Here is a 17,677-nt window from a genome sequence, read left to right as displayed (position 1 = left end):
GTAATTTAGGTAAAGCATTCTGCATGAATAAAAGCAAAACTTCCAAGATAAGTGAAGATTCATTATTTTTGTAATAAAATCCTGACTTGTTATGTTATTTTCATTTTGCCAAATACAATTAAGAAATGAGAAATAATGAAGATAATAGATAACACTAATGCAGCAGTTACTAGCTGCGAGGCACTGCTTTAATTTTCCCCCATGTACTATTTTATTTAATCATAAAACAGATTGATGTAGGTATTATTATACTTCCCATTTCACAGACGAAGAAACTGAGTCACAGAGGGGTAGAGTACCTTGACGAAGGTCCCACAGCTGGGCAATGGAATCATGACCGGAAACCCTGCAGGGGGACGCCAGGGTCTCTTTTCCCTTAACATCTTTGCACAGGGGAAGGTATACTCTCTACAATGAAGTCAGAAGAATGTATAGAAATTCTAATGAACATGGTGGTGTGAGTGCTTATTAACTCTAAGTGCATACTCCCTTCACTGTTATTTATTGCTGTCTCCGTGCTCTAGTGACCAGAGCCTGTGTAGGAATAACAGACAGACCTGGGGAGCTCCTGACTTGGTTTATCTTTCTTTCTTAGGAAAGTTCTGCCTTCCTTGTTTGCATCACATTGAAGGGGTGCGTGTGTGCTTTATGTTACTGAATATGTGCCGATTTAGTCCATGCCTGAGAGTGGATTATCCATTTGGGGGATAATTTTTGTTTGATTTTTGTTTCTTGTGTATGAGAATCTTTTTTTTTTTTTTCCCTAAGCTTTATGTTCGGGGATACACGTGCAGGTTTGTTACATGGGTAAATTACATGTTGCAGGGCTGTGGCATACAGATTATTTTGTCACCCAGGTAATGAGATTAGTACCTGATAGGTAGTTTTTTGATCCTCAGGCTCCTCCTACTCTCCCCCCTCAAGTAGGCCTCGATATTTATTTTCCCTTTTATGAGTTATTGGGGGCTAATCTGAAGGTAGGCCTCTACACACTTGTGCCTTTCGCTTCTGGATAGCTGCTAGTGTTAGCCATGCTTTCAACCATCTTTAGCAACTCATATTCAAATATACACACACTTTTCACAGTACTTCGAGTAAATCAGTTTCATATCTTAAGTGTGCCTAGTCCATACTAGTTCCACCGTCTTAGAGAACAAACTGTTTCCACTCCTCTCTGCCTGCTCAAGTCGTTTGCCGTCCCTCCATAGCACAGAGGGGGCATGACCACAGATATATCCACCCAGGGACAACTAGCACCACTCGTAGTGGTGATCCTGGGCTGCTGCTCTCCTTGCAAGTACTCTCCCTCAGTCTCCAGAGGGCTAATGACACAGGAAATCTTTCTTCCTCCCATATTAAAGTAACACCAAAGTCAACAAAATCAGTTGTTGTGCATAATAAAAAAATTCATACCTGACTCGAGGAGTGGGGTTTCCAGTGACTCTACACTCCAGATAAACTCGGCTCCCTTCTGCTACTTCTTGGCTCCTCAGCTTTTGGATGAATCGAGGTGCAGCTGGGAAGTGGAGGGCACTGTGGGGCTGTGGGTGAGACTTGCGGTTGCGTGGCACTGCCAGGTCCTGGTTGGCCTGGTAGCAATGCCTGGCCCCAGGGGACTTAACCTCTCTTTCTGTCTCCCCTTGGTCTTCCGTAGGGCTCTGGCTGGCTGAGGCACTCAGCAGGGCTGACGGCTGAGTTTTAGGAGACAGGTACCCACTGTCTGGTGACGAGGACTCCCCATTTGGGCTTCTGTTTCTTGGCTTTGCGGCTTCTCTAAATATGGATGTCAGCTCCTCAATTAAATTAGCCGCCTTGTCACACAGCTGGCTCTGGGGGCCAGCCTTTCCTTGATGTGGTGTTTTGGGCTTTATGTTTGTGTTGGGAGCTTTTACACCACGCTTTTCAGCCTTTCGGAGGTTCCGGATGTAGCTGGGCCTGGTGAGCAGGGGTGACATGGCAGGTTTCCTCTTTGAAACAGGTGAAGAGATAATCTTAGTTTGTTCTTCTGCCAGAGGCTGGACAGGTGTTGACCTGTTATCCTGCGGTCTCCCTGAGGTGTGTTCACCCAATTTGGTCTTATGGGAAGGGTTTTCATGGAAACTTGCAGGGGAAGTATTGAAAATCTGCGAGATCTCCTTTTCCGAGTCAAAATCTTCTGTTTCGGAGTCGGCTATGGCTCTCCGGGCCAGGTCAAGACTCTTGTTGATCTCTTCCTGGCTGAGGAAAGCAGAAAGGCCTGGGAAGAAGTCAGCATTCTTGCTTTCTTCCTGCATGTCTGAGAGGGAATCATAGAAGGACTCATGGGAGGAGGTCCCTGACATAGTTGAACAGTCTTCATGCACTCTGTGTCTGCTTTCAATAGGAAGACCAGAGGCAACGGCAACTGTTTTCTTATGCTCTGAAAGACAGCATAGAATGTCATTAGTAGCAATGATTTTTCCCCATTTTATCATAGAAGTTCTAAGTCACAAATTGAGAGAAACATTAAAGTGAATAAGTTTTCTTTATTCTACAAGTTGGAAGAAATATCAAGTATACTTGTGTTCATCATTTTATGATTTTAATACATGCCCTGTGAGTGCTATCAAATATCTCACTAAGCAGTATCAAATCATTCAAAAAGATGATGTGTGCAGTAGGCACTGTTAGTAGGATAGGGCTCACAGCCAGCCCCCCGCCCACCTTACTCAAACTCTAACTTGATTAATGTAATGAGATCAATAGAATGTTGATATTTTTAGTAAATCTGACTCTGATCATCTAACTCTAAACCACAAAATGCATTTTAAGGATTCCAGTTTTAATTTATGTATAGTTTTCAGTGAAATCTTTGAAACTATTGTCTCCAGTTGTGTTCATTCATAGTCATTCACTCAACAGTCCAATAGATGGTAGTAATCATTTATTATTACATTTCAGGTGCTAGAAGTACAGCTGTGCTGTATGCTAGGGATGGGCAAACTTTTCTGGGAAGTGCCAGATGGTAGATACTCTTGACTTTGTGAGCTGTCCAGTCTCTGTTATAATTACTCAACTCTGCATGAGCGTGAAACTAGCCATAGGTGATATGGAAATGAATGAGCATGACTGTGTGCCAATAAAACTTTATGGATACTCATATTTGAATTTTATATCATTTTAATGTGTTAAAACTATTATTATTTTGATATTTGATTTTTAAACAACAGCTTTTAAATGAGAAAAACATTCTTAGTTTGCTGGTCATATTAAAAAAAGGGGTTGGGATGGATTTGGCTCAGGGGCTGAAGTTTGCTGACCCTTGATCCAGACTTAACAACACAGTCATCATATTCAAGGAGTTAAAAGTTATGGGAGGTAGTAAAGTGGAGAAGACAGAGAAGATATTAAACAAATAATATATTAATAATATAAAATTTTGATAAGACTTTAAAGGAAAGTGAGAAAAACCTAGGGGCTATGAGAGCCTAATCTAATCTTAAAGGGCGTGAGAGAGAACTAGAGGCCTGGCATAGAACACTTACATGGGAATATCAGCAAAATTAAGTAAAAGGTGTTCCATTATCTGTAAGCTATTACAACTTTAAATTCCACTGACATTTTGAACTAAATATTGTGAGGCAATGACTCCTCATTACTCGAAGTGTGCCATTCTTTTGCTATATATTGTTCATAGAATACTGAGAGGGAAGATCTAGAAAACATCAGCAGTGATGTCTGCCACAAGACTGAGTCTAGGAGTGAATAATGGAAGCTTCCTGGATGTGGTGAACCTCGACTTTCTACCTCGTGTCAGTCAGGAGTAAACTTGGTGAGACATTTCCCAGAAATGGTGTGTCTTCAGAGGACTGAATTGAGTTGCTTATATAGAAGTATCTTCCCGTCTAAGAAAATCTCTAATTTCAAAAAACATTATGCAAGAGTCGAGGGGGTTGTAGAAATCCACCTCAAGAACCTGCTGCTTCATTGGATGCAGTGAGTCATAGACATGCTGATTAAACAGGATATTTAATCTGAGATCCTGAAACTCAATATTAACATACCCCATTTTCTTAAGTGGAATACTGTACTTTTGCCTTAGATGTCTTCTTAGAAAGATAGCTACTTTTTTGTGCCTGAATTATTAGATTCCCCATATGCTAGCCCTACTCTATCTACTGAACCATATTTCACACTGTTCTTCAAGTAAATCCTTAGTCCTTCAGAGGATGTCGTCATTCTCCCTGACTTTACCAACCCAGATATCACTCTAATTCCTTTGTCCTGTCTGTGCTGCAGGATAGAAACATTCTGACTGGTCTCCAGTTACTCAGATATGGCTTATATATGGAGAACAATTATATTCAGTATATTTTTAATACTTGAATATATTTTCTTCATGAGAAACAGGCAGTTAAAGTATGATTTTGAAAAGGCAAAGGTATAGTCAACCTGTAAAAATCAAATAACATGTATTGAGTTTGTATTTAACAATTGAAAAAATCAGTAATATATTACAAGCATTTCAAAGGAGACACTGAAGATGAGACACATGTAGGCAATCAGGAATGCTGAAATGAAGTTGGTCATAGATTTGAAACTGGTTTGGAATCATTTATAAGAGTGGAAATCTATAGCATTTCTACTAGAAAAAATCATTTGTATATCTATGTACCAGTATAATTTGCATTGTTTTTAGATTTTTCCAACTTACAGAGTTGTAAAATTGTAAAGACAATAAAAGGCATAGACCCCTGTGGAATTAGATGACCCTGAAAGGTTCACCAGAGCCAATCCAGCATTCTATTGCAAGAACACCCAGTACCATTTTGTATATTTCAAAACATTTTATAGTTTGTCCTAGGAAGGCAGCCAGGTTTCTCTCAGTAATGAGCTCTGAAGTACAACTGACCCCTCAGTCAGCACACATGGTAGATAACTTTAGGGGAAGCCAGGATCAGGATCAACTCTTACAAGGTGTGGGGAGATGAGCTGTTAGGTAACATGGATCCAGAAGAGACATGAAGGTGGAGAGGGGGAGACTCGGAGGCTGAAAGTATGTTTGTGTACCAAAGGCACAACAGACTATATTTTCATTTATTGCATTTCTTGTAAAATTTATTTCTCTTTGAAAGAAAGCTACTGTGTTATTTATTTATTTATTATTTATTTATTGTGGCCTGAAAGACATTCAGTTTTTATTTATTTATTGTGGCCTGAAAGAAATTCAGTAGAAATCAGTGCTAAAGGAGATTGAAAAACATTTTGTGTCAACCAAACCTGTGGTAGGCTAAAATCCGAGGAGATAATTGCAACAAAACCTTTGATTCTTAACATGGCTAAATTGTGAAGACTAAGCTGGGATAGATGTACTACATGGACCAGAATTACCCATTCAAAATGTATTTATGGACTATATACTACATGCCCAGGTAGTGTGCTAGGGACCTTTAAAAAGAAAAGGTTTTTGCCCTCATGGAACTTAATACAAATTACAAATAAATAATAACCCTATATAATTGAGTATGTCTTTTTAAAATTGTATTTTATTTTTTAAATTGACAAATAATAATTGTACATAATTATGGGGTACCTAGTGATGTTTCAGTACATATCATGTATAGTGATCAGATCAGGGTAACTAGCATATTCATCTCTAACATTTATGATTTCTTTGTGTTGGGAACATTCAACGTCTTCCTTCTAGCCATTTGAAACTATAGAGTATGTTATTGTTAGCTATAGTCATCCTGCAGTGGTATAGAACAACAGAGTGCTGTGATAGCACCAAGAATCAACGGCAAGGTCAGGAACAGGAAAATTTTATGAAAGAGAAAGCTGAAAGAATAATGTGTGAGGGATGAGGAAGAGCAGGGAGGTGAAGAGGGTACTGGCAGAAACGTATTCTAAGACTTGGATCCCAGAGAGCGCATGACAGACTCAGATAACTCCGCTAAGCATTTCAGCTAAACAGATCTATCTGGAAATGGGGAAATCACCAGAGATAAGACTAGAAAGCAGGAGTTAGGGCAGAGAGGGCCTGGAGGCATGCAAAGAGCTTGCATTTTATGTTGTGAGTAGTCAGTAGGCAAGGAAGAGTGTTAAGTCCCTGAGAGATGTCACCAGACTTACATTTTTGAGAGATAACTGATTGCAGCCTGGATGGGGGACAGAGGTAGGTGAAGAGGAAGACAAGACTGACAGTAGGGCGGTCCATGAGAAGGCTTGTGCAGTAATCCAGGGAGTGCGCACATTTATCATGGTTTCACGTTTGGTTGCCATCATCTGGACGTCTTCATTTTGGAGAATTCCTCATGTTCTGAGGTTCAGTGAGAAATTGAGCTCACTTGTAATGGGATGTGAAATCTCCAAGTATTTTCTTTCCCAGCCCCTTGGAGACCAGACACAAGTCTTGGCACTTGGCCTAGACAGTGATTAGATGTGTTCATCTTGGACTCTGAAGTGAGAGCTGGTGATTCAGAGGAGCAGTGGGTCCAGGGTCCATAAGATAGATGATAGAAAGGAAAGAACTTGGTAATTGATTAAAGGCAGAGGCAATGTAGAGGCAGGATTACAGGTTTCTCACCTCAACAGCCAGATGACGGTACCATTAACTTACATGCTACAAGTGGAGGAACAAGTTTTCTGTTTTTTTGTTTTTTTTTGAGACGGAATCTCCCTCTGTCGCCCAGGCTGGAGTGCAGTGACCGGATCTCAGCTCACTGCAAGCTCCGCCTCCTGGGTTTACGCCTTTCTCCTGCCTCAGCCTCCGGAGTAGCTGGGACTACAGGCACCCGCCACCTCGCCCAGCTAGTTTTTTGTATTTTTTAGTAGAGACGGGGTTTCACCGTGTTAGCCAGGATGGTCTCGATCTCCTGACCTCATGATCCTCCTGTCTCGGCCTCCCAAAGTGCTGGGATTACAGGCTTGAGCCACCGTGCCCGGCCAGGTTTTTTTTTTTCAAGCTTGATTTTGATTTGAGCCTTTTGCAGTTGAGGGACCTTTGGTAACTCTGGTGTTGATGTCTAGGTGATTCGAGATGCTGATCTAGAGCCCAGGAGAAGGAAGAGCAGAGCCGGATTGGGGATTATTAGCCTATGGGTGGCACATTAAGACATGGGAATGCATAAGGTTATCGAGGAAAAAAGGAGAAGATAGAATCCTTCAAAGAATCAAAGGGAAGCAAGGAGAGCTAGATGTCACGAGAGCTGGGAAAGAATATCTCAGGAAGCAGTACGTGTCCTTTTGATTTTAGCAACTTGGGAATATTTAGCACCATCGCAACAGCACTTTTGGTGTACGCAACAGAAATATAAGCTAGGTTGCTATATGGAAGGAAAGGAAAGAAGAAGGAAAGAAAGAAAATATTACAGGTGTGGTGGATTGTTTTGAAAAGATCATAGAAAGAAGGAGAGACAGAAGGTAGTAGTTGAACAAAAGTATAGACTCCGGTGAGGTTTGTTGTACATTTTTAGGATAGAGCACTACAACGTGTTTTACACAAACCGAATTAGGCAGTAAGAAGAGAGAAGCTGACAATAAATGTAAGAAAGTGGGATGATTTATAGGTCAGCTCTCAAAAGATGTAGGAAGAAATGAGTTATTGTAGGACAAATGGAGTATGAGGTGTTCAGCTTTCAGTAGGAAGGGGGCAGTTCTTTCATTGTTAAAGGAGAGAAGTAACAAAGGGTGTGTGTGTTGGGGTGGGGCGGGGGAGGGGGGAAGGCAGTAAGAGAGAGAGAGAAAGAGAAAGATGAGATTCTCTGCAAAATTTGTAATAGAAAGAAAGGAGAGTTCCCATACTGAGACTTCTGTGCATTGGAAGTTTATGAGGACAGAAGATGATTTGAAATAGCTGTTGTAGAAAAAGGGAGAAAGAAGTTTCCTAAGAAGGATTTATGGGCAGAGGTGAGGGCCTGGTTGAAGTTAGATGTGATGTATTTATAGTGTCATTACTCTGTGTGATTGTGCGATTCTCTCCACCAGAGCTCAGCCATCCAGGTGAAGCCATCCAGCAGAGATAGATGATCCCGGTTTGACATGCAGGTAAAATGGGAGGGAAGTGAGCAAGGCCATTGAAAATACAGTCAAGGAAAAGGTGACCTTTGACATATATGCTGGGTTGGAATTCATGGGTAGGAGTTTGAATGTAGAGATTGTCTTTTGTTTTTTTGAACCAATGTCAGAGTTGAGTAGTTGCAACAGAGACTGTATGGCACGTGAAGCCTAAAATATTTACCTGCACTTTTACAGAAAAAAATTGTCAACCCCTTCTACAGAACATTAGCTGCCTGATGAATTCATAAGATATATATAAAGGCTATTAATAATCACGATGATTGATAATGATGATGACTAATAATGGACTGCTTACCCTGAGGTGGGCATTGTGCCCAGAGTCATCATGTAGATTATTTCATTTAAAATCTTCACAGCAGCCTCTCTGGTTTAGAAAGAAGGAAATCTGAGTGGGAGAACCAAGGTTTAAGCTCAGGGAATAACTCCAGAGCTTATGTTCTATGTACTTTACCATCTTACCATTGTAGTTTTCATAATTGAGAATCCTAAGCAATGTATCAGACTAACAAAACTGTGGGTCAGAAATCAGAGTTCTACTATTAATTCAATTGTATTTTAGTTCCAAATCAACATAATATGATACATTTTAAAACTTCACAAGACGCATTATATGAGAAAACTTAAAGCAAACTTCTGAATGATGAAAACACTTTCAATTCTTAAAGGGAGTGTTTGCTGGAGGCAGAATATCTCACCTGCTTATTAACTCATATTTTGGTTTTAAAGAGGCGCCGTCTGACAGGATCCAGTGGTCGGGATTAGGTGTAGCTTTAAAACTGCTTGCACATTGAAAAAGAAAATAATAGTTCTATGGCATATCTGGTTCAGGCTTAATCTGCAACCCAGTTATTGCTGTGGGAACACACACATGGGCTAGGGAAAATGCTCATTCAAGGAGGATGAACAAGGGCGGTTTCCAAGTGGGCCAAGTTCACTGGAAAATTGTCCTTCAGAGATTTCCATGTCAGTCAGCACTCCAAAGTGAAAAGGTCAAAATCAAAAGGCATGTAACACAGCCACAAATATCTCCATCATTTGCCTGAGATTTCATGTTTTCTGTCAAACAGTGCTCTTGGTAATTCTATGCTGGTGTGATAGACACAGAAGATGAAGTAGACTAAAATGACCCACTAATACTGCTGTTAATGAGTGAAGAGGAAATGAGGTACACACCAAAGCCATTAACGTGTTTCTACTCTAGTAAGTAGCATTGAAAGATTTTGAAATTTTGAGGAATAAAGGATTCTTTGGCATCTTTAAATTGTCCCCTCCCCTGCCTCCTCCCTTTTCTCGGAAAGAATCTGAATTTCCTAGAAATTCTTCTACTGCTTCTTTTTCTCATCCTTGTCTTATCCATCACCTGCAGTATTAGCAGTTTAGCTTAATTGTCATTTTTCCTAAAACACTCATTAGCCACAGCTATTCTTTTTTTTTTTTTTTTTTTTTTTTTTTTGAGATGGAGTCTTTTGCTTTGTCACCCAGGCTAGAGGGCAATGATGTGACCTTGACTGACTGCAACATCCGCCTCCCAGGTTCAGGGGATTCTCCTGCCTCCCAAGTAGCTGAGATTACCAGGCACCTGCCACCATGCCCAGCTAATTTTTGTGTTTTTAGTAGAGATGTGGTTTTGCCATGTTGGCCAGGCTGGTCTTGAACTCCTGACCTTGTGATCTGCCTGCCTTAGCCTCCCAAAGCGCTGGGATTACAAGTATGAACTACTGTGCCTGGCCAACCACAACTGTTCTTTAATTTGCTTGAAGTTGCATAGCTCTGCTGCGTTCTTCACCATGGAAGAAATGACTCCTCCTTGGCCTTGCCCATCTTATAGTCATGCTTCCTTTCTTCTACTTCCCTTTCCCGGAATAGTAAGTTGAACATGAAATCAATGGAGCAACTGCTTAGTTGTGCAAGAGAAGCTTCAAGGAGGACAAATATGAGCCAGGCATAGTTATTCTCCTTAAATGATCTTACAATCCAGGAGGAGGGATTAGACAAGAGTAAAAAATAACTCAGTTACAAGGAGGAGCGTGATAATTGCTATTAAAATAGTTTCAACAAATTGCAGTAAGGGATAAAAATGGTAAGAGAGATCATAGTTACAAACTGGGTCACGTCCCTCTTTTGGTTTTTATTTTTTTCCTATGATGCTCCCTGGCTGATGAGAAAAGCTCCAAAGCACGATGTGCAGGTTAAACGTGCCCGTGGACAGTCTGAGCTGATGGAAGTTCTCCAGCCTCACCCTCCATCATCACTAACACACATGCACTCAGGCCTCCCTGGCCCACTCACCATTCCTCAGACATTTCAGGTTCTTTCTGGTCTTCACACCTTTGCACTTGCTGCTCCTTTTGCTTAAAATGTGCTTTCTTTCTCTTTTTCTTTTCTTTTCTTTTCTTTTCTTTTTTTTTTTCTTTTTTTTTTTGAGACGGAGTCTCACTCTGTCGCCCAGGCTGGAGTGTGGTGGCACAATCTCGGCTTGCTGCAAGCTCCACCTCCTGGGTTCACGCCATTCTCCTGCCTCAGCCTCCCGAGTAGCTGGGACTACGGGTGCCTGCCACCACGCCCTGGCTACTTTTTGTATTTTTAGTAGAGACGGGGTTTCACCGTGTTAGCCAGGATGTTCTCAATCTCCTGACCTTGTTATCTGCCTGCCTCAGCCTCCCAAAGTGCTGGGATTATAGGCGTGAGCCACTGCGTCTGGCCCTCTTTCTGTTTTTCAACTTCCAGTTCATCCTTGAAAACTTGCTTAAATTTTACCACTTTTTGGTACTTTCTAACGATTCCCCAGTCAACATAGTTTGCTGCTTCTTCCAAGCATGTCGCTTCGCATTGCGTTTCTCATAGCAGTCATTATATTAAATTACACATATTTATTTAGAGAATGCTTTCCTCATTCAACTGTGAGCCCCATGGAAGCAGGAGCTGTGACTGCCGTCTTTGTATGGCAAATGCTTAGCACACTGTCTAGGTTACAGCAGATGATGGAGAAAAGCTAAGAAATACCGGGTGTTTGAAATGTGGTTTGAGCCCTGGATAGGATTTGACAGACACATGAACAAAGCCATGAGCAGGAAATGTTCTGATGTCTGATTTGCTTTCAGCCTCCCAGAACCTGCTGCGGCATTTCTCTGGGACATGCTCTCTTCAGCTAAATGTTATTCTGCTCTTTGGAGTGAGGGTCTCATTCTGTCTCCTGGCGTGGACTGAAATGGCATGATCATAGCTCACTGTAGCCTTGAATTCCTGTGCTCACGGGATCCTCCTGCCTCATTCTCCTGAGTAGCTAGAACTACGGGCGTGCATCATCAGGCCTGGCTAAATTTTAAAATATATTTTTGTAGAAACGAGGTCTCCCTTTTTTGCACATGCTGGTCTCAAACTCCTGGACTCGAGGCATTCTCCTGCTTTGGCCTCCCAAAGTTCTGGGATTACAGATGTGAGCCCCTGAGTGCAACTAAATGTTATTCTGCTTTTAAACTAGGTTTTTCCTCAATTTTATCAGCTGTTACTTGTGCCCCAGGCTCTATTTTCTGGTAAGAGCTTGATAGAGTAATCAGTGCTAAATGTTAGTGTATACCTACAACACATAGTGTCTACATATAAAATACACTTTACCCGCTCATTTCGCTAATACGAAATCAGTCATACGTCAGACATTGTGTTAAAAAAAAAAAAGGTATCTATAAAGACATGGATGTTAATGTTTCTCATTACCCTCAAAGACAGTTTCTTATGAAAAAATGTGGAACTAGAAAAGCATTTATCCTATTTTCTGGCAATTCTATTAGACAAAGAATTCGGTAAACTTCGATGACGCTTTCACATGGATACTAGCAAGCTCAGGGTTAAATTTTCTGTCATAGAAATTCAGATGTTTTAAAAAAAATGTTTTTTTGCTTACTTTTCTCATTGTTTTATTCAGTCAGCATTTATTCATTGAGTGCCTGCTATATGCTAGGCACCTCTTTCATAGGCCAGGGACACAGCTGGGAAGAAGATAGATTCTCTGTCCTGGGAGGTGAAGATTGTAAGAGAAAGGACAAAGGTAGTGAATTGAGAAAACACTTCAAGTTCAAAGCTTTTTATGCTTGGTTTGATCTTCTATATTTTCTTAATTGATTTTGGGCAATTGTGCTATGCTTTTATTGCATACAGCTTCAAACTAGCTTTGAAAGTTGTTAGGGTGCAAAAATATAAGGTAAAATGAAATGCACATTCGCATGTTAATTTCACATCTACAGACCACTGCTGTTTTGGGGGGCACACCCTTGGCGGGGAAGGTGGTGAAAGTCACAAGACGAGAACGTGCTCAGGTCAATGGTCCTTTAGGTTCCTTCAGAGTGTACCATGGGGGCACTGCTGTGTCACCTCATGGCGCTCTGAAGGGAAATTCTCCCAGGTGAATGCCGACATTTATGCATAATGCCAGACTCTTCATCTTAAGCAAACATTTAGTGAAGCAAAGGTTTGGGAGGGTTGGCAAATATTGTGAGTCATTATAGAATGCTATCCACCTTGAATTGTCAACAGGCAGTTTATATCCTTATAAGCATCTTGGCTTATCCTAAGCAAATATTGCTTTCAAATGTAAATGTCCATGGTGACCTATTTTGTTAACCCCCTGGGCATATCTCCTTCTCCTCTTTTTTTTTTTTTTAAATTTTGGAGATAGGGTCTCATTCTGTTGCCTAGGCTGTAATAGTGCAGTAGTGTGATCATAGCTCACTGCAACCTTGACCTAGTGGGCTCAAAGGACCCTTTTGCTTTAGCTTCCCAAGTAGTTGGGACTACAGGTGCATGTCACCAAGTCCTGCTAATTCTCTTTTATTTTTTGTAGAGACAGGGTTTCCCTTCATTGCCCAGGCTTGTCTTCAACTCTTGGCCTCAAGCAATCCTTCTGCCTCAGGCTCCTGAATTGCTGGGATTACAGGCACAAGCCAAGAGGCCTGGCTATTTCATTCTTTCTTAAGGAATTTTATGTCACTTAATTTATAGATTACTTCTAATTGTAATTTTATGGTTTGCAACTTCTTCTTAAGTTAGTGTCATCTGAATTCTGTTAGATTCATGTTATACTATAAAATACAGAACATATAAATAAGTTTTCATTGGTATGTATATTACACATTTGACATAAGTAATTTTATGAATCTTATCTTGGCATGACTATCTTAATATTTGGGAAAACATTTATTTTTTAGTTTCTGAATATGTACTATAGGCATAAATGTATATGGTTCACATTCATATATGAATATACAAATGATAGAAAAGATAAGATAGACAAATTTAAAAATTATGACTACCATTTACCTTTAAAGTTGCTGACTTTTGGGGATAGATTACCTGAAAGTCAGCTCTATGATACTTGGGAGAATCCTCTCTGTGGTCATTTAAGAAATATTTATAGGGGGCTGGGCATGGTGGCTCAGGCCTGTACTCTCAGCACTTGTGGAGACTGAGGCAGGAAGATCTCTTGAGCCCAGGAGTTCAGTACCAGCCTGGGCAACATAGTGAGACTTCATCTCTACAAAAATACAGAAAAAACCCCAAAAACTTAGCTAAGTGCGGTGATGTATGCCTGTAGCCTCAGCTACTCCAGAGGCTGAGGTGGGAGGATTGTTTGAATCGAAGAGTTCTAGGCTGCGGTGAGCTATGATCAGGTCACTGCATTCCAGCTTGGGCAACAGAGTGAGACCCTGACTCAAAAAACAAACAAGACTCCTGGGATCACCCCCTGGCATGATCACCCCCTGGCATGATCCCATGAATCAAGGCACTATTGACTGTTGAAATGGAAACAGGTTTCTTTGACGTGGAGGGACTTGGGGAAGACAAAGAATATACATAAGAAAGAGCAGAGTCCAGTAGAAAGAATTCACTGACAAACAATGCAAGTTGTTCCTACATAACAGCTTGGGAGTTACCTGCTTTCAAAAGTGCACGATTTGATCTTAAGAGCAATCCGTGGAGTAGATGTTATTTTTCTATTTTATGTTTTGTATTACCCACAACTGCAGCAGAAAAAGGTTTAATTATTTGTCCCAACCAGAGCCATCAGAAAGTGGCAGACTCAGGGTGGAAGCCTGCATTTAACTGCAAAGTTTTCTTTTCTTCTTGGGGATATTATAGGAAATTACTTTAAGAATTTAGATAAGGGGAAATCTTTTGAAGTCTGTTTGTGAAATACTTTTAGAGTCGATGAAGAACTGCTACAATTTTGAAAGAAAAAGTTCGATGTTAGAAAAACGCTGACAGTAAGGATCACTTAATACCATGTACCACATTCAGCAGATTCTTTAGAGAGTCCAGATGGAATAGCTAAATTCCCACAGTCATTTAAAAATGTATATATAGAAAGGAATAAATATATGAAAATGGTTGGAATAACATATACCAACAATCAACACTGACTACCTCTGTGGGGAGATTTAGGCAGGGGTAAGAGTTGAAAGGTGAGACATTTAGGGGGATCTTTTGTTGCTTACTTTGTAATTTTTGAAAAAAAGTTATAAGTGATTTTTAATTTTAGGTTTAGCAGTTTTATTTATTTTCATATTTAAGCAATTACTAAAAAAGTAATGGAAACTATTGATACAAAGATTTGATATTGAAATATCTTTTAATAAAACCTAAACTATGAAAAACAAAGTTACAAAGGCTTTAACACTTTATTTTCGTGCTTCAGAATCATAGGCAACCCCTAGACTAAATCAACTCCCTCCCTCCCTCCCTCCCTTCTCCCTCCATCCCTCCTTCCTTCTTCCCTGTCTCCCTCCTTCCCTCCCTCTCTCCCTTCTCCCTTCCTTCTTCCCTCCCTCCCTCCCTTCTCCCTTCCTCCCTCCCTTCTCCCTTCCTCCCTCCCTTCTCCCTTCCTTCTTCCCTGTCTCCCTCTTGCTACAAAGGGTCCTTTAGGGCGAAAGTCAAACATGAAAAATTTATGAAATTTTATATTTGATGCAGAAAATGTACTGCAATTTTATAATTTATTAATAAATACACATGGATTATTTTCCTTTCTAATTATTAAATAAATTATCATTGCAGGAAGATACATTTATCCTACAGTTGTAAATATCTCTTTAAACAGCATATTTAATCTCAATTTCAAGGATATAATCTAATAGCTCATTTAATGCCAAAACAGCCAAATAAGATACTTTACAGAGTTTTTGAAGTTATCCCATATCCTCTTCATCTTATCAACTTTATTCACCATACTGAGTCCATTGCAAATATTTAGATTTTACTTCTGAATTATCCATTTCCACTACCATTATCCAATTTAGGGCTTTATTCTTCTCACTTAAATTCAAAACCTGTTTACCAAATTTGCTTCTATATTCTCTAATATGATTTAACAGTTAGAAATTTCAGTTGAAGATGTTTTGTTCAATCTTTGTTTTCTTTGCTGTAATTTCACCAGGACACAGTCATTAACTCTAGATGGCCTGAATTTCTAACTGGAGCTCAGTCATTGCAATACCCTTTGACAGCCTCCACACACATATTGTTTAAGAAGTGGAGCTCTTGTCTGGGCCTTGCAGATTTCACTTGGTATCTCTTAAAGAACTTGTCAGATTTATTTTTAAACCTGAATAATGAGTGCCGTCTACATTTTTAAAAAAATGAGGTAAGGAGGTCAAAGTGATGGTACTTGTCTAGTGCAATCCAGATCCTCGTTCTATTGTGAAATATGCTATAAGGCCAGTTTTAATATTCAACTCTAGCAATAACACAGAAACCCAGAGGAAGAGCTGACACAGAACCCCTGGGATACAGACCCTAATCCATACCAGATTCTAGGATGCCGGAGGACTAATTTGTATTCTAGGAATGTGTAATCATGTATTTACAGGGCAGTTAGTGGCCAGATAAACCTCACTGGCCTTCTCTACTGTTAGCTATAACTTGTCAAAAAGACTTTGATTTTTAAAATCTGAATAATTGAGGTGAGTATTCAAGTTCTTTCTGTGAGAAAAAAAGATTGGAAGGCATCTTTATCATGCAATGAGGATTTAATTTCTGCATATATGTGACTGAATAGATTTTGAATAGTTTTATATTGCCAAGAAATGGGCTTTATATGTCACCACATTATTCATACTAGAAGGCAATTAGTATTTTTAGCAAATGTTAATAAGTAATATGAGTCTGAAATCATTTTATGTCAACCTCCTGTATTGAATTCAAGACAATTTCATGTGCAACTTAAAGCAACATGATAAAAATTATACTGTAATGTTTAAATTTGACTGGACTCCAGAGACTGCACTGTGGTTTCCCTTAGTAAGTGTTATCTTATTAAAAGTATGTAAATTTTATGCATGAATATAATTTAAAATACCTAATGTTACTATCCCAACTCATTATGTCCAGTGAGTTACTTTTAGAATCTTTTGAAAGTGTAATTAACAATTTATAATGGACTAAAATCTAAAGTCTATCACTTTAAGCCATCATTATGTATTTAGCTTAAATATGGGTGAGGGTCTAGTAAACTGCATTTTCCTTTTCTGTAAAACATAACATGTACACAATCTTGACAAAAGCTGGCTCCATAAATACATTAAATCCTTTTGGAATTGATAGCACCAACTTAGCATGCTTAAGCTTATAACAGAAAGTATAATTCTCTGACAGCAATGGCAGAGATAAAGTGGGCAGACAAATCTTATGTATTATGTGTTTTTGGCAAAACCATAACATTCTCATTACTTTTCCTCTCCAAGCAAAAGAATAATTAAGATATCTTCTAAATATATCATGTTTTCAGAAAAACTTTTATATTTTTAGTTTTTTAAGTTCTTAAAATGTTGCCCTACTAGTTAGTATATTAAGATACACCTTACAGACCTTTTCAGTGCTTGGTCAGTTTGAAGACTCCAGAGAGGTGATGAATTTCAGATGAGCATTTCTTCTTTTCTGGGAGAATGGAGGTTGTGGCCTTGCCTATTCATTAAAGACTGCCTGGTCCGTAGTCACTCTGAGGCAACTGTGGCCTCAGACTCTCATCTGTCCTCTTACTCCACTCAGCTATATTTGGTAACTGAGCTCATGTTTCAGCAGAGTGCCATGATCAGGAATTCCAGCAGCAGGCTGGGAAGCACCCCCAGGACTGAGGGCTGGGTTCTTAGAAATAAAACCACTTAACATAGAAGGAACGATATTTATGGATCTGATAAACATAGGATTTAAACACATTCTTCTGTACTTTGGACTTGTAGCTGGAAATCACCACCTGCCCCGTTAACATGTTCTTAATCAATTTAAAGTACAGTATGTGACTCCAAGTAGAAAAAGTGATACTCCAAATGGAAGCTCTTCTTACTGTGATCTTCTGCTCTGTGCATTTAAATTTTGGTCATGTGCTAGATTATCCTAAAATAGTAAATTCAGTAACTGAAAATTTAGCCACCTGGCAAATTGAGTGGAAAGTCCCATTGTTCTCTTACTTCATATTGCTAATTAAAAATTGATACACAACTATGGTATGTATTAAAAGCCTTGTCTATAATAGTATTAAATAAGTGTGAACACACAGGGACTGGTCTTATCCACGTTGCAACATTGAGTTCTTAGCTCAATGCCTAGGACATCATGAGCATCTAGTAAATATTCGTCAAAGAAATAAATAAAT

The 17,677-nt window shown here is 39.6% G+C and overlaps 1 protein-coding gene across 5 annotated transcripts in view; it reads right to left on the bottom strand.

Moving 5' to 3' along the window:
- The window catches only part of PALLD (palladin, cytoskeletal associated protein), a 434,423-nt gene extending 417,422 nt beyond the window's left edge, over positions 1-17,001 (bottom strand). For all 5 annotated transcript variants that reach the window (XM_010384437.2, XM_010384435.2, XM_030918274.1 and 2 more), the window contains exons 1-2: positions 16,894-17,001; positions 1,414-2,398 (exon numbers count right to left, since the gene is read on the bottom strand). In XM_010384437.2, coding sequence (XP_010382739.1) covers positions 1,414-2,321 — 908 coding nt within the window. In that variant the 5' untranslated portion in view covers positions 2,322-2,398; positions 16,894-17,001. The remainder of the gene's footprint in view (positions 1-1,413; positions 2,399-16,893) is intronic.
- Between the last annotated feature and the right edge of the window lie 676 nt (positions 17,002-17,677).

The sequence above is a fragment of the Rhinopithecus roxellana genome, chromosome 2 (assembly GCF_007565055.1).
Source record: "Rhinopithecus roxellana isolate Shanxi Qingling chromosome 2, ASM756505v1, whole genome shotgun sequence".
In the NCBI taxonomy this organism is placed as follows: domain Eukaryota; kingdom Metazoa; phylum Chordata; class Mammalia; order Primates; family Cercopithecidae; genus Rhinopithecus; species Rhinopithecus roxellana.
This window is presented reverse-complemented; position numbering and strand designations above follow the sequence as displayed.